General features: G+C 38.3%; 1 protein-coding gene across 2 annotated transcripts in view; it reads left to right on the forward strand.

Annotated features, from left to right (window-relative positions):
- The window catches only part of LOC122813500 (putative ferric-chelate reductase 1), a 948313-nt gene that overhangs the window by 535487 nt on the left and 387630 nt on the right, over positions 1 to 25196 (forward strand). For both annotated transcript variants that reach the window (XM_044085846.1, XM_044085847.1), the window contains exon 9: positions 21538 to 21651. In XM_044085846.1, coding sequence (XP_043941781.1) covers positions 21538 to 21651 — 114 coding nt within the window. The remainder of the gene's footprint in view (positions 1 to 21537; positions 21652 to 25196) is intronic.

Below are 25196 nucleotides of genomic sequence, written 5' to 3' on the forward strand. Positions count from 1 at the left end.
GTCTGTGGCCTCCCACTACTCATTACTGCATATTCTATAGGCACTTAACCACTTAAAAAAACATTCAAAACTACAGTTGCCATATTAACTTCAAACGCCCCACCAAAAGCAGCATTGAAAGTGGTTTAAAACTTAAGACAGGTTCCCAACTCTTGATTAATTAATCTACTTTCTTTTTTTAGTGCCATTAATCTGCCATATAAATCACTTTTCCTGAGCCATTGCCCTAATATTAAAAGAAGTGATTAATTAAATTACATTTTAGATCTACTTTCCCATCCCTCTAAACTCTTGAAATTCTTGCCAATAGCATGCAATATACCAACAAATCTTTCAGTATTTGTGGTCCTGCAGTTTAGGATATATCTCCTTTCTTTGTCAAACCTTCATTTATAGCATCTTTAACTTCACCCCCCCTCAAAAAAAAACAGTCACCTTTTTTATCTGCCTGCCACAAACTGCAGTTGAAATGTAGCTTGAGTTAATGTCATCCTCTTACTGCATCTGATTTTATTACTAAATTCTTAACCATTAACTTTTCTTAAGTGCACGACTGTTATGTATTAACCAATTATATGGAGCTAAAACAAACTTCTTTTCTGTTTCCAGAATCCATATATATTGGCTGTATCATACTTGACTGATTTTATTGAACAACTTCATAGGTTATAGACTAGATTATTTTTTTTAGTATTTTTAATTTGTTTGCATTTATTGCATGCACTTGACTATGTTATGTTTTTTTTTCTTGCATATTTTTGCTATTTTATTTCAGATCCTGAAATAGATTGGTCCAAATTCCAAAAAGTTTGCTTTCAGTGTAAGTGACTTGCTCTGTTGTAAGGTTTACCTATAAAGCAGGCTTACATCGGGGTCCAGATTCCAAAGGCTTGCTGTCGGTGTAAGCGACTCAGTCTGGTGTAATACAATGGAGTAAGTCACTTAACACCAAGAGCAATTGTTTTGGAATTGGGCCCATTGGTTAAAGCTACCTGCCTAATAACCAAAGTGGTTCTAAATAAAATATAACTGAAGTATACAATTATTCATACCAATTTATTTAGACTGATTCTGGAAGCCCAAAATTGTGTTATTTAAATGCTGCAGTTCAGTGAACAATTATTTTTTACTCTGTCACTGCAGTCATTTTAATCATTCAAGAAGTGGCTTTCTCTTGTACCTTTGTGATTCCCATGTCAGAATTTGCAACTGTATGGAAAAACATTTATCCAAAAGACAATGCAGATTTCAAAAGTTATTGTTTTCCATTTGAATAATTCTATATGCATTTTGGTATGACTGTTTACAATTATACTAAATGTCTGCCAGTAAAATCATGCCAGTATTCTTACAGTGTAAGTTCATTTGCTAGTACAGTTGCAAGGATTTTCATTTAATGAAAACAGATTATAAATGTCTTAATCAGTATTCTTCAGTAATTTTAATCTGTGTGCTGCTGACCATTTTCAGTAAAATTTCACTATCATTGCTGAGTGTTTTGGACAATTTTTGGTTTTGGTAAGTAATAGGCTTAACCACTTTTTAGCTTTCTGCACATGTTTTCTAATACCATGACAGGAATAAACCACATTCCTGAGCTAGTGCACATTTAAAGTTCATGAAATTAGCATTACTTCAGTCTTTGATGGATTCCAAGAGTGCTTTTCTCAGGACCTGCAATGTACTCAGAATTGCTTCTGTCTGTAGTTTATATGGGGCTATATGTTGTTGTTATTTGTCTTTTCCCGCTAATGATTGGCAGTAGATTTTTTTATGGTGCCGAGTTGTCAGCCCGATGCCCAACCTTCAGCGAAGGCACGCCCATTCACGCAAATCTTTCGGAGGCCACTCGACTGCGGGGAGGACATGCAGACTCCACACAGAAGGCACTCCCCACAACACACTAGCTGAGAATCGAACGGAAGAACCTCTTGCTGTGAGGCAACAACGCAACTGCTCTACCACTGTGCCTTATATATGGGGCTATGTGTACTGGTTGCATATTTAAAGTTGCTTGAAAATTCTTTGTTAGCCCTCTTGTTCCTTTTACTACTGGAACTGTCTAGGTTTCTTTATATGACATTATGCTAGTTTCTGCTTGTTGATCCTCATATTTTTATTACTCTCTGCACATCAGTATGCAATATACTATAATCTCTGCGTATAGATATGTCAGTGATTAGTGCTATTTTTAATTTTTTTCTTGGATTACCACATCTGGTTTTCTTTCATCTAGTATCTTAACTGTTGGTATTGGGTGATCCCATGTGATCCTGAATTCATCATTGTCAGTAATACTTTGTGGTTTATGTTTCCAATGCTTCTCAACTACTTGTATGTTCCTAGCATTTGCACAACCCACAATGCAACAGCCTTGCCTCAGTGTTCTGCCTTTCATTATACAGACTGCCAGCCATGAGAATATCACAACCAGCAATGAGATGTACAACTATCCGATTTTGTTTTACAGAACTTGAATATGTGTGTGTTTTTCCTAATTTTCTCTAGACTTTGTAAACCAACATGTACTTACCCCAATGTCTCCAGTTGTCATTATAAACCTTTCATCCTAAACCCTTCTTAACTATTCATGTGTCTTATCTTAATCGCAGTAGTGTATCTAGAACTGGATGAGAGAGGCAACTGCCCCAGGTGCAAAGTGTTGGGGGCATAGTCAACCTATGCCAATATCTAATGTAATATTGTCTTTTAAAAGTCAGTATTGCATTTGCGGTCAAACCTGAGTGCTAAAGCACACTGGATATGGTCTAAAGTGTAGCAACTGCTTGCTACATACAGAAAACAGCTTGCTACAATTTAAAAGTTAGTTAGCTAAAATCTGAATGTTGTAGTGCTCCATGCAGGCATGGTATAAACCGTAGCAACTGTTTGTTACATTGTTTATTCATTCATTCATTTATTTATTTATGGTAGTGGATTTTGCGAAAAGGATGGACATGGCTGTGGTAAATACGTATTTTAACAAGAGGGCATAGGGTGACATACAAGAGTGGAGGAAGATGCACACAGGTGGATTATACCTCATGTAGAAGGGTCAGTCTGAAGGAGATTGGAGACTGTAAAGTGGTGACCGGGGAAAGTGTAGTTAGGCAGCATAGGATGGTGGTTTGTAGGATGACATTGGTGATCAAGAAGAGGAGAAGGAGTGTGAGGGCAGCACTAAGGATCAAATGGTGGAAATTGAAAAAGGGTAATTCTGAGGTGGAGTTCAGGGAAGAGTTAAGACAGGGACTGGGTGGCAGTGAAGAATTACTGAATAGCTGGGTAACTACAGCAGAGCTAGTAAGGGAGATGGCTAGAAAAGTGCTTGGTGTAACATGTGGAAAGAGGAAGGAGGACAAGGAGACCTGGTGGTGGAATGAGGAAGTACAGGAGAGTATACAGCAAAAGAGGTTGGCGAAGATGAAGTGGGATTGTCAGATAGATGAAGAAAGTAGACAAGAGTACAAGGAGATGAGGTGCATGGCAAAGAGAGAGGTGGCAAAGGCTAAGGATAAGGCGTATGAAGAGTTGTATGAAAGGTTGGACACTAAGGAAGGAGAAAAGGACCTGTGCCGATTGGCTAGACAGAGGGACCAAGCCAGTAAAGATGTGTAGCAGGTAAGGGTGATAAATGATAATGAGGGAAATATATTCACAAGTGAGGAGAAGGCATTAAGCAGATGGAAAGAGTACTTTGAGGGGGTGATGAATTAAGAGAATGAGAGGGAGAGAAGGTTGGATGATGTGCGGATAGTGAATCATGAAGTGCAGTGGATTAGCAAGGAGGAAGTAAGGATAGCTATGACAAGGATGAAGAATGGAAAGGCTGTTGGTCCAGATGACATACCTGTAGAAGCGTGGAGGTGTTTAGGTGAAATGACAGTGAAGTTTTTAACTAGATTGTTTAATGAAATCTTGGAAAGTGAGAGGATGCCTGAGGAATGGAGAAAGTGTTTTGTTACCAATTTTTAAGAATAAGAGTGATGTGCAGAGCTGTAGTAACTACAGAGGGATTAAATTGATCAGTCACAGCATGAAGTTAATGGAAAGAGTAGTGGAAGCTAGGTTAAGAAGGGAGGTAATGATTAGTGATCAGCAGTATGGTTTCATGCCAGGAAAGAGCACTACAGATGCGATGTTTGCTCTGAGAGTGTTGACAGAGAACTACAGAGACGGCCAGAAGGAGTTGCATTGTGTCTTTGAGGACTTGGAAAAAGCATATGACAGGGTGCCTAGAGAGGAGTTGTAGTACTGTATGAGGAAGATGGGAGTGTCAGAGAAGTATGTAAGAGTGGTACAGGATATGTACAAGGGTAGAGTGACAGTGGTGAGGTCTGCGGTGGGAGTGACTGATGCATTTAAGGTGGAGGTGGGATTACATCAAGGATCAGCTCTGAGCCCTTTCTTATTTGCAATGGTGATGGACAGGTTGACAGACGAGATCAGACAGGAATCCCAGTGGACTATGATGTTTGCATATGATATTGTGATCTGTAGTGAGAGTAGGGAGTAGGTGGAGGAGACCCTGGAGAGATGGAGATATGCTCTAGAGAGAAGAGGAATGAAGGTCAGCAGGACTAAGACAGAATATATGTGTGTGAATGAGAGGGAGGATAGAGGAATGGTGTGGATGCAGGGAGTAGAGGTGGTGAAGGTGGATGAGTTTAAATACTTGGGATCAACAGTTCAGAGTAATGGTGAGTGTGGAAGAGAGGTGAAAAAGAGAGTACAGGCAGGATGGAGTGGGTGGAGAAGAGTGTTAGGAGTGGTTTGTGACAGATGAGTACCAGTAAGAGGGAAAGGGAAGGTCTACAAGAAGGTAGTGAGACCAGCTATGTTATATGAGTTGGAGATACTGGCATTGACAAAAAGGCAGGAATCAGAGCTTGGCGTGGCAGAGTTAAAGATGTTAAGATTTGCACTGGGTGGAACAAGGGTGGACAGGATTAGGAATAATTATATTAGAGGGTCAGCCCAGGTTGGAAGGTTTGGAGACAAAGCCAGAGAGACAAGATTACGTTCGTTTGGACATGTGCTGAGGAGGGAAGCAAAGTATATTGGGAAAAAGATGCTAAGGATGAAGCTGCCAGGTAACAGGAAAAGAGGAAGGCCTAAGATAAGGTTTATGGATGTGGTGAGAGAGGACATGCAGGTGGTTGGTGTGACAGAGCAAGATGGAGAGGGCAGGAAGAAATGGAAACAGATGATCTGCTGTGGTGATCCCTAACGGGAGCAGCCGAAAGAAAAAGAAGATTTATTTATTTATATTAATAAAAGAGATGAGGGGCAGGGCACAGAAACATGTCTTATATAGTTGGGCAGGAGGGACAGGTATTTTAGTTATTTACTTATTTTATATTTTATTTCACATTTGTTTACTGGGAAGGTCTGACTAGGTGAACAGCCTGTTTTCAGTGGAGGCCCAGGGAGAAAAGCTCCAAAAAAAAAAAAAAAAAAGACAGAAAAAATGTAATAGATTCTGACAGTATAAACCTTAGATAAGCATAGTAAGTTGCATGCATACTTATACATAGAATTTAAAAGGGAAAAAATGTAGAGAAAAATATTGTACATGATTATACATAGGTTTGATATAGCATCATAAGTTATTTGCTTCAGTGGATTAATAGTGAAATTGACTATTAATAGCAGTAAATTTATAAGCAGTACAATTAATGTATGCTTTCAAAATGTTAGGCTCAAGAAAGGAACACATTTCATGAACTCATCTGCTGGACATGTAGTTAAGAGTAGTAGGAAGTTAGATTAGGATTTTGATGGAGTGGGAGAGGAAGTTGCTTGCATGCACTGATGAGAGAAAAAGAAGTGGGTAGGATGCGGTATGAAAAAAAAAAAGACCCAGACAGTTCCAATAGTAAAAGGAACAACAGGACTAACAAAGAATTTTCAACCATATTTAAATATGCAACCAATACGTATAACCCCATATAAAGTACAGAAGGAAGCAATTCTGGGTACGTTGCAGGTCCTGAGAAAGGTACTCTTGGAATCCATCAGAGACTGAAGTAAGTCTGGCCACCTAGTTGGTATGGTGGTATGGCAATAAAAGGTATGTACAGTGATATAATTAACTTTGTTTCTGTCTTTCCATCTCTCACTGGCAGACGCACAAACATAAACACACACATCATCATCATCATCATCATTATTTTAGATCATCTTGTAACCAATTACTGACTGTGAATGTGTGATGTTGGACTGTGATTATGAGAAATTATCTCTGCAAGAATTACAAAGGCATACACATGCTCGCATACATGTATACACACACACACACACACACACACACACACACACACACACACACACACACACACACACACACACACACACACACACACACACACACACACACACACACACACACACACAGTATTATATTAGAAGGGCCAAAAGTATGATGCATTTCATGATACTTTGAGCTGGTCATATGTGGCTCACAATCTGCTGGCCTCTATGTTCTCATAGCATTTAATACAAATATGCTAAACCTGTAACGCAGTTCTGTGTCTAGTACCAAACAATAGCCATATATTTTGGAATCATCTTTTACAAAGGTACTAATCAAGGATGCCCAGTTTCTCCATGGCTGCTTGCTTCTGCAATGAATCATTTAGCTTGTAGGATCATAATAAATACAAGGCAACTGAATTTTGCAAGCGTTTACACCTTGCCAGTATTTGCCCCTAGGCCAAACATCCTTTTCAAGAAGTGCTAGGCCAGTCAAGCAAGGGATGAATATGTGAGTACCCATCTAATCGTCCAGCTCCTTTTTGAAGGAAGATACTGTATCAAGCTGCTTAAATAGCAGTGGTGCTCTGTTCCAGATGTAGGGAAGATGCTGCCTATCTTATTCTTGGGAATGGGCTTGAAACAACAGGCCTCTGTTTCCAATCATATGTGCGCTATTACAATAAGGACAGTATGAAAACATTGTATAAATATGGCAGTTTAAAAGATTTCATTTTTTATGTTGGAAAATGTAGATGCTGAAGTGAGAAGTGAAGAAATGAACACTGTGCTTGAAAGGCATACGCTGATTCGGCAAAATAAGTCCATTTCCTTTTCAGCCCCAGGTCTGAATGAGTAAATGAACACAAAAAGCAGAAAGCCCAAAAGTAGTAAGTCCAAGCGCCAATCGATTAGTTGGCGAAGATGTTCGAGTTGTAGCAGCTAAAACTTTCCTGTTGTAACCAATCCGCAAGTCAGAGTCAGTAGTCAAAACCAAGCAACACCACATAAAAAGTCCCTTTAACGCAAGTTTAATTGTTAAAAAATACAGCGTTTTCGCTCGAGACGCAGCTCAAGCTTCCTCAGTACAAATGGTTTGCACCCACAGGATAACAATTTAAAATCACAAAGCGCGGGCTTTTTTACTAAAAAAGTTTTAAAGCAACACTAACCCTTCCTTTTGTTGTGTAACACTACGTCACCGCTAAATGGTCCATTTCAAGTATGGAACCACTGGCAATGTAAGAAGTAAACGGAAATGAAAAAATTCTATGTAAGAAACATTAAAAATCAAAATGCTGCTAACAATACGTTAATCAAGCAAAACGCTCCCGAACTGCAACACTTACTGTGTGCCGTTCGTTAAGTTGTTTTCTTTTCATTTTAACTATATAAAGCATATGCTTTCTGCAATAACATTTAAAATTAGTGCATCCTTAGGGTCTAATCTAATGTAGTACAAACTTAACCATATAATTAAATGCGGTTTAAAATGGTATTAAATTAAAATAACTTACTTAAAAGTCAGCCTAAATGGCTTTGTTGTGGTAAACCAACCTCACTTTACGGTCTGTGCATTAGTTTTACACTTTCCATTTCTCCACCTTTACATAACCAACCATATATTTCAAGCTTATGCCATCAATATATCACTGTTGGTGTTACAATTTAAGATTAACGCTCATGAGAGACAAAGTGACCCTGTTGTTATGTTCATGTGCAAGATAAATAAACAGGTATTAAGTGGTTAAAAACTTTTACTAGTGCATGTTATACTCTGCTCAACATCAGCGCAGGATAAATAAACAGATATTAAGTGGTTAAAAACTTTTACTAGTGCAAATTATACTCTGCTCAAGAACAACACTTATTAAATGTTGTTAAGACTCTTTTAAAAAATTGGTTGTTCCTACCTAGTGGTTATTACAACTTAAACCTTTATTGATTTTAAACTGTGCACCTTACTATGAACCACCTTTGGCCTCAACACGGAAAAGCTGTGTCAAGTGCTAGTGATAGTTCACCTAACACCAGACTACAACTCCCACATCATTTTCTTCATCGCTTGTAACTTTTTAATTTTAATATGCAAGCTATGTTACAATGCTCGTTCAAGCCAGGGAAAGAGAATGAGTCCAGTAAAAGTTGCCATTCTAGTTCTTTGTTTTCTAGGAAGAGAGAAATTGGACCACCCCTTTCCATCTTATTAACTTGATCTATAGCTAAAAATTGGAAATTGTGCCCAGGGTGCTTGTCAATGTGCTTGGCTAGTGCGTTGACTTTATTATGTTTCCTTATAGCGTAAGAATGTTCATATACCCTGTCACGTAGTCTCCTGTCAGATTTACCCACATAAAAGGAAGGGCAACAAGTGCAGGTAGCTAAATACACTATGGACCTCGACTCACAGTTTAATTTGTGTTTGATATTGTACGTCTTGACACGTATTATAAAGGAGCTAGATGCCCTAACTAAGTGGCAGTAGTTACAATTTCCGCACTGGAAACAACCTTTGGTTTTTGATGACCAATCTGGTCCAGTAGATCTTTCTAGAATTGCTTTCAAGTTGTTACCCCTTCTATAAGTAATCCTGGGCTTCAATCCTAGTTTTTCCAAGAGGTGTTCATCATTAGTGATGAAATACCAGTTTTTATAAAGAATAAATTCAATTGCCCTTGAGTCCAAACTAAAACTAGTAATAAAGTTAGTACCAGTCTTGCCATAAATGCCTTGAGGTCCCATGGTGATCATAGTATCGTCTACCACATCATTTAAGCTCAAACTTGGTGAGCACACTGTAATCCTTTGGCCCTGTTCAGGGGAACCTTGACCTTGTGAAAGAAGTGGTGAAAAAAAACCTAACCCTCTTTTCTTAGTTACCTCATCGTAAATTTGATTAAATAATAGTTCTGGGTAGCCCCTGTTGATGAACATTTTCTTGAGAAGTTTACATTCATCCAAGAACAACTTCTCATTGCTGCACATTCTTGAAGCACGTATTATTTGGCCTTTAATAATGGCTTTCTTTTGTTTGAAAGGGTGACTACTTTTAAAGTGTAACAAAGCATTGCAATAGGTGGGCTTTCTGTATATGTTAGAAAAAAATAGCCCTTTCTCGCAATCCTTAGATAATTTAACATCCAAGTAGTCAATGCTAGTTACAGAGAATTTGGATGTGAATTTTAAAAATTCGGTGGTACTGTTAATAAATGTTAGAAAGTTTTCAGCCTGTGTCTTATTGCCTTCAAACAGTATAAAAATATCATCCAAATACCTGGTATAGAATTTAGCAAAGCTCATTATTTCATTGTTGTTGAACAAAAAATGTTTCTCCCAATATGCCATAAACAAATTTGCGACGCAAGCGCCGCATGGGGACCCCATCGCTACACCCTGATTTTGTTTATACACTTTCCTATTAAAGGTGAAAAAGTTAGAAGTTAATATAATATCCAATAATTGGGAAATAGTATCAACTTCTTGTTTAGGCGCTTCAAGATCTATTAACAAGAGGGAAATCCATTCAATTGCTTCAATATGTGGGATGGATGTATAAAGATCTATGACATCAATGGTGAGTAGGTTCAATGTTTCTTTGAATTCAATGTTCTGTATTTTTTCAAGAAAGGACCATGAGTCCTTACAAATTTGAGTAAATTGTATCACGTATTTACTCAAAATGTGGTCCACCAGTTGTGCACAAGGATAAGTAGAAGAAATGCGGCTGTCTATAAGGGCTCGAAAAGGTGGGTTATATAGGTCTTTGTGCATCTTGGGGATGCCAAAAACAACAGGTGTTTTAGGCATAATGATGTCAATGTAATTGTACTGTTCTGTGTTTATGTTCCCATCAATGTGCAAATCCCTAAAATAACTTCTATTCCTACGATGTGAGGTGTTCATTTCATTCAAAGATGAGAGACAATATGCAGTACCTTCCAAGATGTTTTCCATTTTCTCAATGTATTTATAGTTGTCAAGTATGACCAAACCCCCACCTTTATCGGGTTTTAAAACCCTGACTGGAGCTCTACTAAGTGCGTCTAATGCGCTCAGTTGCTCCTGTGTGACGTTGTATTCCACATCCTCTTTGTACAAGGATCTAAAACATGACAGGTGTCTGAAATCTAGCTCACAAATCTTTTCAAATAAGAATAACCCCATATGTAAGGGGGGGTTAAAAGAACTGGTTAGTTTTAAGTTGTTACTGCCCATCTCCGTATTATCATACAATAGCTTTAAATTTAATTTTCTTACAAAACACTTTAAGTCAATAAGTGTCCTTACAAGGTTACATCTGGACGATGGTACAAAGGAGTAACCAAAAGCCAAAAGTTCTATCAAACTGGGAATCAACTCAAAAGTAGAAAAATTGTAAATAATAAAGTCACCTTTAGAGTTTCTCAGAATTTTTAAAACACCAAGGTGGTTGTTAGCCTGGATTTCCAAGTTTAAGCCCGGTTGTTCCAGTTCTTCTTCTGGAATGGGCGAGTCTTCGCTTTCCCTAAAAAATGGTCACCATGGTGGTTTTGCTCCTGGTTCCCGTTGTTAATGTGTTGGTTGCTCCTTGTATTGTGGATTTTAGGCCGGGTGCTTTGCCCAACTTGGTTGGAAACACCGCTGTTACACAAATGCTCTTGTGACTCCTCTTCCTGTTCTTCCAAGGAACCAGGAGTATTGCTACTGTCATCCACCAAATTACTTTGGGATGTGGTAGAAGTGAGCACTAATTTGGGATATGCAGTGTTGTTAAGATAACTTTGTCTATCCCTGGCCAGTTTCTTATTTTTGTTTCCTTTATATTTTTCTAATAAGCCGTCTATACTTGTAAAAATTCTAGAGTAATCGTATTTGTACCTGTCAAAGTACAAGTTTTCTTTTAAGTTGGTGTCCAACCTATTGACTTCCTCAATCAATGATGTTATTTGGATATTATAGTGTTTTATTATTAATTCCAAGAGTTGGCTCCCCTGGTTTTCAAAAAATAACAGCAAGTCCTTGCAAAAATCGGTGCTGTTAAACAAGTTAGTAGGACAAAAGGTAGAGCGTAAACCTTTTGGAATAATTTTTTCTTTTAGGCACTGCTGGAAATACGCAACTTCAAGTTGTAGTTTTTTTAGTTTCAGTAGTTTCAAGTCGAGAGTTTTTAAAACTGTTGAAACATTAATTTCGTTGTTAGGTGATTCAACTGGTCCCCTAGCCGGTTGCCCCTGGTCTGCGCTAAACTGTAAATTATTTGTGTTAAGAATCCATACTCCGCAGTTCGGGACACCTATAAGCCCAGGAGGCATAGGTAATGCTGTATTTGTCAGTGCTACGCCATTACTTGGAGCAGCCAGTCTATTTAACTGTCCTTCACCTGCAAGGTGTGTGCTCATTTGGCTGTGAGTACGTTGCCCTGGTGTAATCAAAGAAATGCTCCCTTCGGAGCTCATGCCAGGTAAGACGCCCAAAGAGTTCATTTGAATTGAGCATGGTGTGGTTAATTGACCTGATGCCCCAAAAGAATTTGTCCTGGTGTTGTCATTAACCTTCTTGTCAAGTGCGTCAAGTTTGTTACAAAACATGTCCATTTTGGTGTTAAGTGCACACACTAATGCCGCTAGCTCGCTTGTTCCTTCATCACTGTTAGGGTTCCTTAAAGTATTAAAGATAACCGGACTTACCGGACTTGTCGGGCTGCCGCTTGCCATACCAATGCAAAAGACACCACGGAGAAAACCAGTAAATGAACACAAAAAGCAGAAAGCCCAAAAGTAGTAAGTCCAAGCGCCAATCGATTAGTTGGCGAAGATGTTCGAGTTGTAGCAGCTAAAACTTTCCTGTTGTAACCAATCCGTAAGTCAGAGTCAGTAGTCAAAACCAAGCAACACCACATAAAAAGTCCCTTTTAACGCAAATTTAATTGTTAAAAAATACAGCGTTTTCGCTCGAGACGCAGCTCAAGCTTCCTCAGTACAAATGGTGACTTACGGATTGGTTACAACAGGAAAGTTTTAGCTGCTACAACTCGAACATCTTCGCCAACTAATCGATTGGCGCTTGGACTTACTACTTTTGGGCTTTCTGCTTTTTGTGTTCATTTACTGGTTTACTCCGTGGTGTCTTCTGCCCAGGTCTGAATGAGAATGGTGATATAACTGGTGTTTTAAGACAAGGATATTTGAAGTACCTCATTAACTTTCCCAGATATTTTATATTTTTTAATTCTGTGTGGCACTCTATCTGTTCATTTTTTATCATCAGTATTGCATTACCCTGTCAATGGTTGTCATTGAAGTGATGGCATGTCTTTAAGTATTTAAATGGTGGGAGATTTAATGTGAATGTCTGAAGACATTCATACATTTCATCCCAGAATAAAAGTGTTATCCCAATAATTTTTACAATATTAAAGCTCACATGTAGTCCGCCTGGCTTATCTGTGCTTTTGGTTCCTGAGAGTTCTATTTAAGGGCCATACAGTGACAGTTACTATCTTTCTTTCTTTCTTTCTTTCTTTCTTTCTTTCTTTCTTTCTTGTTTTTTGTTGACCATGAAGGCCTGGGGAGAAAAGCTCCATTACATAAACATGGAATTTCACTTTTACAAGCAATATTGTTTTCAGCACCATTATACAGAGTATGAGTGACAATAAAATACTCAACATTTAAGCACAGTATTATTAATTTATAAGAGCCTCATGTAATGTGCTATGAAACTTTTTTTTCCAGGGAGAAATCACCAGAGAAAAAACATACCATAAAGAACATAGTAAAGAGAGCTATACAAGTAGTCAACAGAGGTTTACATGTAATCAATAAATATACAACATTTAAACAGAGTATCATTAATTAAAGTGCGGTGGCGGTGCTGCGGTAGCGTTGTCACCTCACAGTAAGATGCTGTCCGGTTCGATTCTCAGCTAGAGCGTCTCCTGCGTGGAGACATGCGTGAATGGGCGTACCTTCATTGAAGGTTGTGCGCCAGGGCTGGTAACTCGGCACGTAAAAATCAACTACCAATCATTAGCGGACCAGAGTTCTGCTGTAGCGACCCCTAACCAGGAAAAGCCGAAAGACACAAACAAACATCATTAATTAATTGCAGCAGCATATAAAGAGTTCTGAAACATACTTGGAAATGAACTTGGTAAAAGGACAGAAAAGGAGGATATGTAGGAGTGGTATTAAGAGCTGAGAAGAATGTTTTAGGATAGGTATAAGGAAGAAGAGGTAAGGGACAGGGAGGAGGAGATTTTGAACAAATAACTAAGGGTACGATGCTTGGAAATAACAGGAGAAAGTAAGGGGCGGGACATGTATCATCCACAGGCGGTGCAAGTACAGAGCCAAGTGTTTTTACTTATTCTCTTATTTATGCCTGAAAAGACTTGGTATTTACTGTGTTTCATAGTGTGAGAGGAAGGGAATTCCTCATTTTGGCCAGGAAAGAGGTGTGCAAAGAGTCACCATCTGAGTTGGTATCTTTTCTAACAGTAATTAACATTTTTTCAGTGGTCATAGGTGTCTTCTTGGGTTATAAAGTTGGAGAATATTTTTTTCAAACTAAGGTATTGGTCTGGATAATAGATGAGTTTATGGACATGACTAATTTGGAAAGTATAAAATGTAATGCTTTAACTCTAACAACTGAAGTTTTTTTAAGGATAGACAGTGAAGTGTCCTATAATGATGATTGACAGCAATTTTGCCACCTTGTTATAACACTTTGAGTGAGAATTGAGTTTATCAAGATGGAAGCAGAGGGGATGCAAAGGGATTGAGCAGTACTTTTTCTTTCATTGTCTGTGAGGTATTGTTATAGAATGAGTGCGTCTAGCTTTTTGGTGGGTGTTTTTTGCTGTTTGTTTTATGTAATGATACAATTGTAAGCTTTTATCAATGGTGACTCCTAGATAATAATTGTATGCTGGCATTATTTGAGAAAGTGATTTTGAAATTATTGTTGTAGTCAGTTGATTGCTTTGGAGAAATAGGATCAGTTTTGTTTTTCTTAGGGTTAATAAGCACCTGTGTATCAGACAACCAAGTCTCTATGGGAGAGAAAGACACTCAGGTGAGTTATTTTAATTTATTTGTGCTTTTAGCGGAACAAATGATTGTTGATTCATCTGTGTTCTATGTGACATTGTTTAGAATTTAGATGGAGATCATTAATGAGTATGCTGAACAACAGAGGACCTAAAATGGATCCCTAAAGGATATCTTTAGGAATTGTAAGGAAGGAAGAATTGTATTCCCCTGCATTTTCCCCTTGGGACCTCGCCTGGGTGGACACAAACACCTAACCAAAGTCACCTACTTCATCCATTTTATTTACAAGCAGTATACTGCTCTGCTGCCTCGACCCCCTTTTGGAAAGTTGGATCAGGAGTCTCCCAGAGGAATTTGAAGAAGTATGTCTATCTGCTGCTAATTATGCTTCAGTAATCTGTAACTCCTGCTTGTAGTCTGTGAAAGCTACCTCCCTGCCAGGGCAGCCAGCAGCCTAAACCCCTCTTAACTTTCCCTCTCCATTCTCACTCGCTTCTAACTCCCTGCGTTTACTCTAGATCTTCCTTAATTCAACCCTATTTTAGTCCATAGACTTCCCTAGTGGGCCAGTGCACTCTGCATTTGGCCACTAGAGGGCTTCCCCACCCCTCTGTTATTTGCCTTTTGCTTTACTCACTCTTTGCTTTTCTCAGTTTTTATTCTTACTTCTCTCTCTCTCCCCTATACCTTACTACCCTTCTCTACCTATTATATACACATATACATACTACATCCAGAAGCCCTACTTACCCTGCTTCAACTTACTCTTCTGTAATCTTTGCTCCACTGATTGGCTCTCAATCTTCTTCTGTTCTTCCGCTGCTCGCCTTCGGGCTCACTCTGCTCCCCTACCCTGCCCCCAAATCCCACCAGCCCCCAACACCTCTACCTATATCCCTCTTGTAACCACACCCTCTTCCACTTTACACCAATCAACCTCCTACAACCTAGACACGCCCTACTCCACCCTATTACCTTCTTTAACCACACCCTCGTCTTTTCTACAGTTTTCACCCACAATTCTAAAACTCTCACTCTATTACTTGAACCTCTTTCCTCCACTACACCTACTCCAACTACCACACCCCTCCACCCCACATACTCCATACTCCCCACTAATTCTACAATTTTTACCATACTAACCTTGCATAATACTCCCTATAAACATATACAGAACCATTACAATACTATACAACAAAAAAAACGAAATCAACATGCTCTTGAAACCTTCATCCATCTCTATTTTACTATTACTACTTCTTAAACTTTCATATCTTCACTACCTCACCCAACCCTGTACCCCCCATCACAAACAATTCTATCACATAACTAATCATCTTAGTTCCCCTCTAACACATTCACACTCATCTATTTCTCCCCATCTTTACCCTATAAAACATCTCCTATCCTTCTCATACAAACTGCTCACCACTCAGAAAAACCTTATTCCCATAGCGACCAAGAACCCCTTTACAACCACAATAAAACCCAATCCTTTTATTAAACTACTACATTACCTTTCCAACCCTATCTTTCATCTGATTACCAGTCTTTTATCAGGTGATATCCATCCCAACCCAGGCCCCTCTACCTCCACCTCCACACACAAACCTATATTACTTACTGCTATAAACTCCCAAAGCATAGTCAACAAAGTCGCAACCCTCCATGCCTGGCTCACACATAACAAACCTGACATCCTAGCTATCTCAGAAACATGGCTAAACCCCTCTATAAAAGACTCCGAAATAGTTCCAGATAACTACTCTATTCTTAGAAAAGACAGGTCCCACAAGAAAGGAGGTGGAGTAGCCCTCCTATATTCATCTTCCTTACTAATTACTCCCTACAACAAACCTATCCCACAATTTAACAATGCTGAATTACTCATAACTCTCCTACTAGTTAATAAGCATAAAAACATATGTTTAGTATCCCTTTACATCCCCCCAGGAGAAAATATCTCCACACTTGAAGATATCCTCTCCTGGCTCTCTATAACAACATTAGCAATGAAACCATAATCTTAGGAGATGTAAATATTAACTGGGCCTCCATCCAGTCACCAACTACCCCCCTTAACATCAACCTATATAATTTCTCCCAGCTTATCAACACTGTTACACACCCATCAAAAAAACTCTCTAGTGGCAGCATTCTAGATTGGATTCTAGTGTCACATCCCCATAATTTCTCAGACAGTGGTACTCTTCCCGACCCTCTAGGTGATCATATGCCCACCTTCACTCACCGACTTCCCTGTATCATACACCACACCCACAATTACATTACTACCCGTAACCACAAAAACTTCAACTCAACAACCTTTTTAAATTCTCTAAAAGCAGTAAACTGGAACAATCTATGGACACTATCCTTAGATGATGCAGTTGCTGACTTCAACTCAACATTCTTAGAAATACTAGACTCCCAAGCCCCCCTGCGGACAAAGAGAATAAAAACTAATTCTGCCCCCTGGCTTACCAAAAACACACTATCAACCATGCGCCTTAGAGATAAAGCCTGGGGACTATATCAGAAAAACAATACCCCTGAACACCATATTGAGTACAAAACGTTTTGAAATAAAGTAAAGAAGTTTATTATCTCTGATAGACAAAAATACTTTTTTACACTCCAAAACAATAATAAAACAAATCCTCAAAAGTTTTGGAAAGGAATTTCTACCCTCCTTAATCCCAGTAAACCACACACCCCTACCCCAGACGCAAATGTCCCAGATTTAGACTTAGCTACTCAATTCAACTCCTTTTTCATTGAATCTATTAGCAAACTAACTTCCTCTTTCCTTAGACCCACCTCGCCATGTAATACACCCCCACCCTCTCCTGCAAACATTCCACCTTTCACTATCACTCCTCCCTCCTTTCCATCTACTCACAGTCTATCCTCCAGCTCTTCTCCTACCCCAACTTCCACATCATCCTTACCATCCTCCAACTCTCTTTCTCCACACTCAGCTCTATTTTCACTAAAACCAATACCCACTTCTACTATAAAGAAACTCCTTCAGAAATTGAAGCCATGTACGAATGCACCTGATAACATTACTTCCTAAGTATAGCTGCTGAAGCAATTGCATATCCTATAAGCATTCTAATTAACCGTTCCATCCATGAATGTACAGTGCCCCAACTCTGGAAACAAGCCTTCATCATTCCTCTGCATAAAGGAGGTAACAACTGTAACGTCAACAATTTCCGACCCATTGCTATCCTGTCCCCCATTTCTAAATTCCTAGAAAAATGTGTCCAACTCCAACTCTTACCACATCTCTTAGATAATAACCTTCTAACCCCTACTCAACATGGGTTCAGACCAAATCATAGCACTATGACAGCCCTACTCTCCTATCTTGAGACTGTTAATAAAGCACGTGACTCTGACCAAATTGTCTCCACCCTACTACTTGACCTCTCTAAAGCCTTCGATACTATCTCACACAGCCTGCTCTTAACTAAACTTTCAAAACTTCACCTCTCTCCCTCCTCCGTGAACTGGTTCTCTAGCTATTTATCAAATAGATTCCAAGCTGTAAAATGGAAAAAGGCCACTTCCTCCTTTCTTAGTACCCCTACCGGAGTTCCCCAAGGCTCCATTCTTGGTCCCCTTCTTTTCAATATATTTATAAATGACTTCCGCAAATCCATTCCATTCTCTAACATCATCCAATATGCAGATGATTCTACCATTATCTGTTCAGATACATCTCCCTCTATGCTCCAAAAGCTTACACAAGAAGCTTTTTCAATTACTGAACATTGGATGAAAATTAACCACCTAGCACTCAATGCCTCCAAAACTAAACTAATGGTATTTACCCTCAAAACTACCCCTTTCGATATGAACACATTCTCTATTACTAGCTTAAAATAACTCATCTTTGAACTGGTGTCTGAAACCAAGTTACTTGGTGTCCAAATTGATAACCAGTTTAACTTCAACTCCCATCTACAACTAAATATAAAACCCATCAAAAACTAGGCATGCTCTATCGCCAAAATCAGTACCTCACATGCTCCTCTAAAATCACTCTCTCCTCTTCTTTTCTTATCCCCTCCCTTCTCTATGGAGCTCCTCTGCTAACCAATCTTCAGTCCTCTCTAAAAACAACTTTCTTCATGCTATAACAAAATCGCTAAGTTCAAACGGCCACAGGTCCTCCACCCACCACTGCACCTCTCTCCAAAACTAAACTGGCTTGAGTTACCTAATCAACTCAACTACACTCAGTTAACTTTAGCCCACAAGCTCATTCTCAACCCATCTCTCTGTCCCTCCCTGTCCTCTGCCTTCAGGATGCACCTACCCAATAGGGCTTTAAGGTCTAACAATCAAAACCTATTAGAAGTACACAAACCAACTCGTCCTCCAGGCAAAACTTACTATCCTTTAACCTAGCTCATCTCTGGAACTCACTCCCACCATCGATTCGCACTACTCTCAATCATAACATGTTTAAAAAATCTCTTCATATGTATCTAAGGTCCCCGTGGGAATGCTCTTGCTCCCACCCCTCATAAAAGGCCAAATGGGAATGCTCTTGCTCCCACCCCTCGTAAAAATATGGTACTTACATCTTCCTTCACACTCATGTTACCTGATTGTACCTTATACGCTTTTGTTCCTTACAAAATAACCTCTCTGTATGTGTAAAGTAACATCACTCTTCTCTAAATAGTATTGTTGAATTCCTAAAGTTTGAGTTTATTTTTAAATATTTTGAGTATTGTTTGTATGTTTCCTGAAGCTTCAACTCATATGTTGTATCTTGTGCTATTGTATTTATAATGTTACTGTTTGTACCTAGTTTGTTATTGTTTTTTGGAGCTTTTCTCCCCAGGACTCCATTGAAAACGGGTTCTTTTTGGCCCAATGGACTATCCTGGTAAACCAACTGCAAATAAATAAATAAATCTGCTGTAATGGGAAAGAAAGAGGAGATGTCATTTTGCCAGTTTACTGCCTTTTGCCCATTTGAGAGGTAGCTGGAGAACAAAGATAGTGAAGTGTTAGGTATTCCTTTGCGAGATAGTTTTTGAAGCAATTTTGAGCGGGATACCATGTCAAATGCTTTTGATAAAGCTAAGAAAAGTGATGAAACTAAGTTTCCAGAGTTATGATATTGGTTAAGAGATGTTACATAACTAAGGAGAACTTTACATGTACTATGAAATGGATGAGAACTGTGCTGTGCAGGCAAAAGGAAGCAGATGTCAGTGAGAAAGCTGAGGAGTTGAGACTGGACATACTTCTCCAGAATTTTTGAAAGTGGACACAGTATGGGTATAGGCCTGAAGTTTGAGACCTAATTTGAGTTTCCACCTGTATGGATAGGAAGCATGTAGCACTTTTTCCATGAGCTAGGACATAGCTTTCATTGATGGAGCAATTTGTTACTTTAGACAGGAAAAGGTATGGCATCAGTCTCTTTCAGGAGTGTAAAGCAGGGCTGTACTTTTTAATGCTGGGTAATCTGGGGGTAATGTGTTAGTTTATACACAAAACTTACCTGAGAAAGTGTGATATAGTTGTTTAGCTCTAGCCAGTTTAGTTGTTTAAGGCCTTGCAGTGTTGGGTTCTAGGTGTAGAATTGTTAAAAATGTTGTTACTTTATCATAACAGGAGGCTCGTTTGGTCTTTAGTGTGGCACTTATGTTAGAAAGGATATGAGAAACATAAAGAAGGAATGGAAGTAAGTAGGTTGAGGCTAGAGTATTTCTTCTGTAATTTAGGTAGTGTTAGACCCTGTACAGGGAACATAGTTGTTTTTTTTTGTTTTGTTTTTTTTTGTTTTTTTTTTAGTATATGTAGATCAAATTTAAGGTTATTGTCTATTTAAACACCTACTAGTTTGGTATGGATATTTAGCTTAATTCTATTGTTGTCAGCAGCTGTCAGCAGCTGGGACTGTGAAAGATGAATATGGTTAAGATTTTGCTTTGGAGTGAAAAGCATTACATTTTTTCATTAAGATTAAGAGAGCAGTTTTGAGCTTTTTAAATAGGTCTTGATAAATGAGAAGGAAGTATGGGTGAATTTTTGGGGTTCAGATAATATAAAGAATGTTCAAATTAAAGTTGGAATTGTCTACATATTGTACAGGACTTATCTACAGAACTGTGGAGTTTGTTAAGGAAGATGTTAAAGAGAAGCAGCCCTAGTATTGAGACTTGTGAAACTCTGTTGTGACTGGGAGAGGGGATGAGAATTCCTGTTTCCATTAAACTGCTTGTTGACTTTCTGATAAATAACTAAGGAACCATGTAAGGGAGGATTATGAGAGACCTATGGATACAAGTTCATGAAGTAATTGCTGGAGAGATACCTTGTCAAAAGCTTTAGATAAATCCAGGAATGTTTGACACTAATTTATGGTTCTGTACCAGTTTATATTATCAGAAAAATGAAGAATAACATTTGTTGTGTAATGGTGGTGTCCAAAACATTGCTATGTTTCAAAGAGGAGCTTATTTTTGTTTAGGTGTTATATGAGTTGGGCATAAAATACTCTTTTCTCACATTTTAATAGGGGGAGAGGAGTATTATGGGTGTCTAATTATTGAGATCTGTGGATATACCACCTTTATGTAGTGGTACAATGAATGATTTATTTCAGGGAAGTAATATTCAGATATAGATCTATTTGTTAGTATGGAGATAGGACAATAGCATCAGCAGCCATTTTTAAGTAGTCAGAGGGGAGTTGATCAACAACAATGGAGGCTGGCTTTAGATTAAGTAGAAGCATTCTGATAGTGGAGGTGGGAAGTGGATTAAACTTAAGTTGTTGCAAGTAGTTTGAACAGATGTTGAGAGGATAGTTGAAGGATTTATGCTAGTCAGTGCTGTTTCGTTTGTATGAAGTAGGAGATGAACTATGTGGGGATTGGATTAGCAGTGTTATTGGTTGTGATGTTAGGAGTGGTAGTTTGCCCTGGGTGCAGTGCATTGTTGATGGATGAACAGAAAACTGTGGGGTTATTTTGGTGTCTATTTTGGAGTGAGGTATTCTATTTATTTGTTTTTAATGTCATAACTTAATCCTTTCCCATGACATCAGTCTAATAAATCAGACATTAAATCCTAAATACATGGTTGTAAGTGCAGAGTATAAAACCAGTAAGGCAGTAACATTTGTATAAGAATAAATGACTGAGTAATATAATGGAAATGCATAAATTATGGCCATTTAGTATTATAGTTGATTTTTATTTCATTTTAGATCAAATGGGATTCCATCCCCGGTTGCCTTTCATCACAGAAGCAAAAGTGAACATTTCAAGTTTTCAGGTGGCAAGTGGTAGTGCTAGTGAAAACTTCATTATCAAAGCTCACGGTAAGTTGAAAATGCACTACGTTTATACTGTTTGCTTTTTGTTACTGGTCCTCATTGAACAGAAAATATTCCTTAATATAATGGAAAGAGAATACAGGTATGTATAGTACATCTTCAAGCAGTGGTTAATTTAACTATAAATAACATAATATTTTGATATTTACCACCTACCATTCCTTCATCCAGACATCCATCTCAATTGCTTCTAGCCTACAAACTTACAAAATGTTTATCTAGTTTTGTGCTAATGTAGTTGATGCAGAAGACATTGCCTTCTACTTAAGGGTGGTATGTGACTGCAGCATTGAAGTTAAAAACTGTATGGCTGCAGGAACATATGGAATGGGGGGAGTTTGGACTGACTAAAAAATTGTTCAGAAGCAGTTGTATAGCTTCCTAGTATTATTTTGTATAATTGTCTCAGAATCCACATATGTGCCTTCCATTTTTGTTCTAACCCATTTCAGTTGTTCTTGTACTGCCTACAGAAGCAGTATGTCCGCTGTGCAGAATTGGAACATGTAGCTTCTTCCTGCCTTGTTTTTTGCATGCACTGCCTGGCTATGAGACATTCTTGATCTAAGTGATTATTGCTGCTTCACCTCTTGTCACACAGGCAGATGACAACACTAAAACAATACCTGACAATGACGGTCTTCTATCTGCTCATTCTCCATATATTGCTGAGGTTATAGCTGTTATTACATAGTCTACACTAGATAACATTGCTCCTTCTCCTTCTACTAATGTTCCTTTCCCAACAATTTGCCAGTCTGTGCCCCATTCCCCCATCACAAAGAATATATGGAAGCTTCCCATGCCACTGAGGTCATGGTTGCTCCCCCATATGTTTGATATCACTGTGCCAATTCATGCCTGTCTCATTAATACCATTAGCGTGGAACATATAGAGGGTTCTCCATGCAGAAGATGTTTCTACTTGTAAATTTGATATTATGGCTATAGAATGTGAGAATGGAGAAATAATTAATGTTGAAAAAGATGATTCTCCCCTTGCCTTCACTTCTGAGGGAGGCTTTATCTTGGTGGGAAAAAGGCACAACCCCCCCTTAAGTTGAGAGGTATTAAATCTGTTTGCTGGGGCTCTCTGAATAATCACAGTTTCATCTTTAAATGTCAGAAGTTTGAAATCCAGTGCAAGACACTTTATATTGGGGACAACAACTATATAGTAGTATTATCTGCCCTTTTGATGTTGGGAATGTAGGACTCTCAGTGATTCCATATTGGAAGGGTATACTATTTATTTTTCTTTGCCATTATTTATTTTACTGACATTTGTTTACAAGGAAAGTCCAACTGGGCAATTAAACTTTTCATCAGAGACCTTGGGAGAGAAGCTGCAACTGTTATATGAAAACAAAATAGTAGAATTTAGTATACATAAACATTTACTGTGGACTGTTATTTTATTTTTACAAGTATCATATGATTGTTTACTTTAGGACATACCATGGTACTTTATGCAGGTGTGGGTGATGCCAACTTGAGTGTCACCCCAATGGGGCTGCCAGTTGAATGGCATTTTTTTGCAATTGTTGTTCTTATTCTGTACTTTTTAAATATTAAAAAAAGATTTAAAAGGATTCACTATAAAAAACTGAAAATCTAATGGATATCACTAGCTTAATATTAGTATAAGACAGTCACACGCATTCAGCAGGGAGGCTGCCCCCTGCATTGCAGTCCCCCCTCCCTATGGATGTTATACTATTTTTTTTTCATTTTCTTAAGAACAGCTTGATTCACACCAACATGTATTTATTTAAACTTAAAAGATCTGACACTATAAGGTCAGTTGACGTCACACCAAGGGCAATACTTGCTACTGGGCATCCTGATGTGTCCTAAATTACATAATCCCCTGCAATATAATATAATATAATACAGTTGTAAAGGTTACAAGTGTAGTATAATACAGTGTAGTACAGAGTAGCTAAAGAAATGGTAAAATAGTTTAGTGATTTAATTTGTTTAAATTAGAAGAGAGAGCCGGAAGCAAAGGCAGGAAAGGTTGGGAATATACATGAATTCAAAAAAGATGAAAAGAGATAGTGATTAACTGACATATGGATTATTAATGACAAAGAGTATAGAGATGAGAAAGAGTGAAGACTGGTTAGTAAAGAAAGGAATATGACTCATCCTCAGCCACCACTTGTTGTAAGTTGTTTCTTGCCTAATTGTTTTGTTTTATGTTGGGGCATCATAAAGTTGCTCCCTCTATTATTGCTAATATGCCCATAACTTGTGTAGATGACTTTGATGTGTAACTTAGGAATTTCAAAACAAGATATGGTATGAAAAATGTTTTTCTTATGCCATACAGGTGGATAGTATATTGGCAAACCCAGGCCATTCACCTTTTGGCAGGATAGTTTGTACACAAATAATTTGTATTTTTATCAACCTTATTGTATGAGGCAGCTGTGGGCAGGTCTATTCCCCTTTTTTCACATCATGCTTAAATTTAGAATGCCTACAGTGACGAGCCAAGTATGCTTAAAAGAGAGGAATTCTACTATAAACACTCAAGTGTCAAGTGCTTGAAGACTGCTTTCTTGAATACAGGGACTAGAAGATCCTGTAGCATATACAGGCTGCTCTCAGATTAACTCAAATATTAGTTTGGGCAAACATAGTCTTGTTTTTGTGAGATAAATGCAGTAGCTGTAGAGAGTACGTTAGTGGAAAGGGGATTAGAGTATAGATTGGAGATTCATGCAGCCATTGTGAAGGATATTTAGGTTTAGGGGGGAAGGATTAGGAGGAGAGTTCAGGGGTAGGGAGAGATTGGGGAATTTATATTTAGGGAGGGTGTTAGAGTTTTAAGTTTAGGGAGTGATAAGGGATTTGAAGGTTTTGGACGATGAATGTAATTTAAGTGTTAGTGAGTGTGGGCTCTGGTTCAGAACTGAATTAGAGTTTTATGTTATAACTAAGGCTCCAGTATGGCTATACAGTTTAATAGGATCAGGCATTGAGAGGGCAACGTAGTTAAGTGAGACCTGTCTGGCATACCTCTCAACCTCTTAGAGCAACAAATGTGGGCAAAGCCATAAATAGTGGGGGAACAAAGGCACAAAAATGAGACCATTTTTAAGTATTGCTGTTACAAACTTAGAAAGTTGATAGAATAACAGGCTTTGCATTAGCACTGATTTTACAAAGGATATAAAGACTAAAACTTAAATTTCTGTTATTATTTTCTGATTTCAGTCCTCAGTGATTTGCCATAAAACCACAATTTTTGGAGAAACAGACCAAACATATGAGGCAAAAATCTAGACATTCTGCAAAATTCTGGACATTTGAGAGGTATGCTGCCTGGTGGGGGTTAGAGCACTTACCTTTTTGAACAAGTGGCAACAAGTGAGTTGCAAGCTTTAAGCACGTGAGCACTTGTAGACCCTAAAAGAGGTACTGGTATTAAAAGGTTGAATGGGTTAGTTGTCAATTTTGATTAATTCAAGATCAGCAGCTATGATTGTGAAAGCAGCACATAATAATGCATTTTTATATCT

Source organism: Protopterus annectens, chromosome 10.part0 (assembly GCF_019279795.1).
Source record: "Protopterus annectens isolate FY-2018-M chromosome 10.part0, PAN1.0, whole genome shotgun sequence".
NCBI classification, from domain to species: Eukaryota; Metazoa; Chordata; order Ceratodontiformes; family Protopteridae; genus Protopterus; species Protopterus annectens.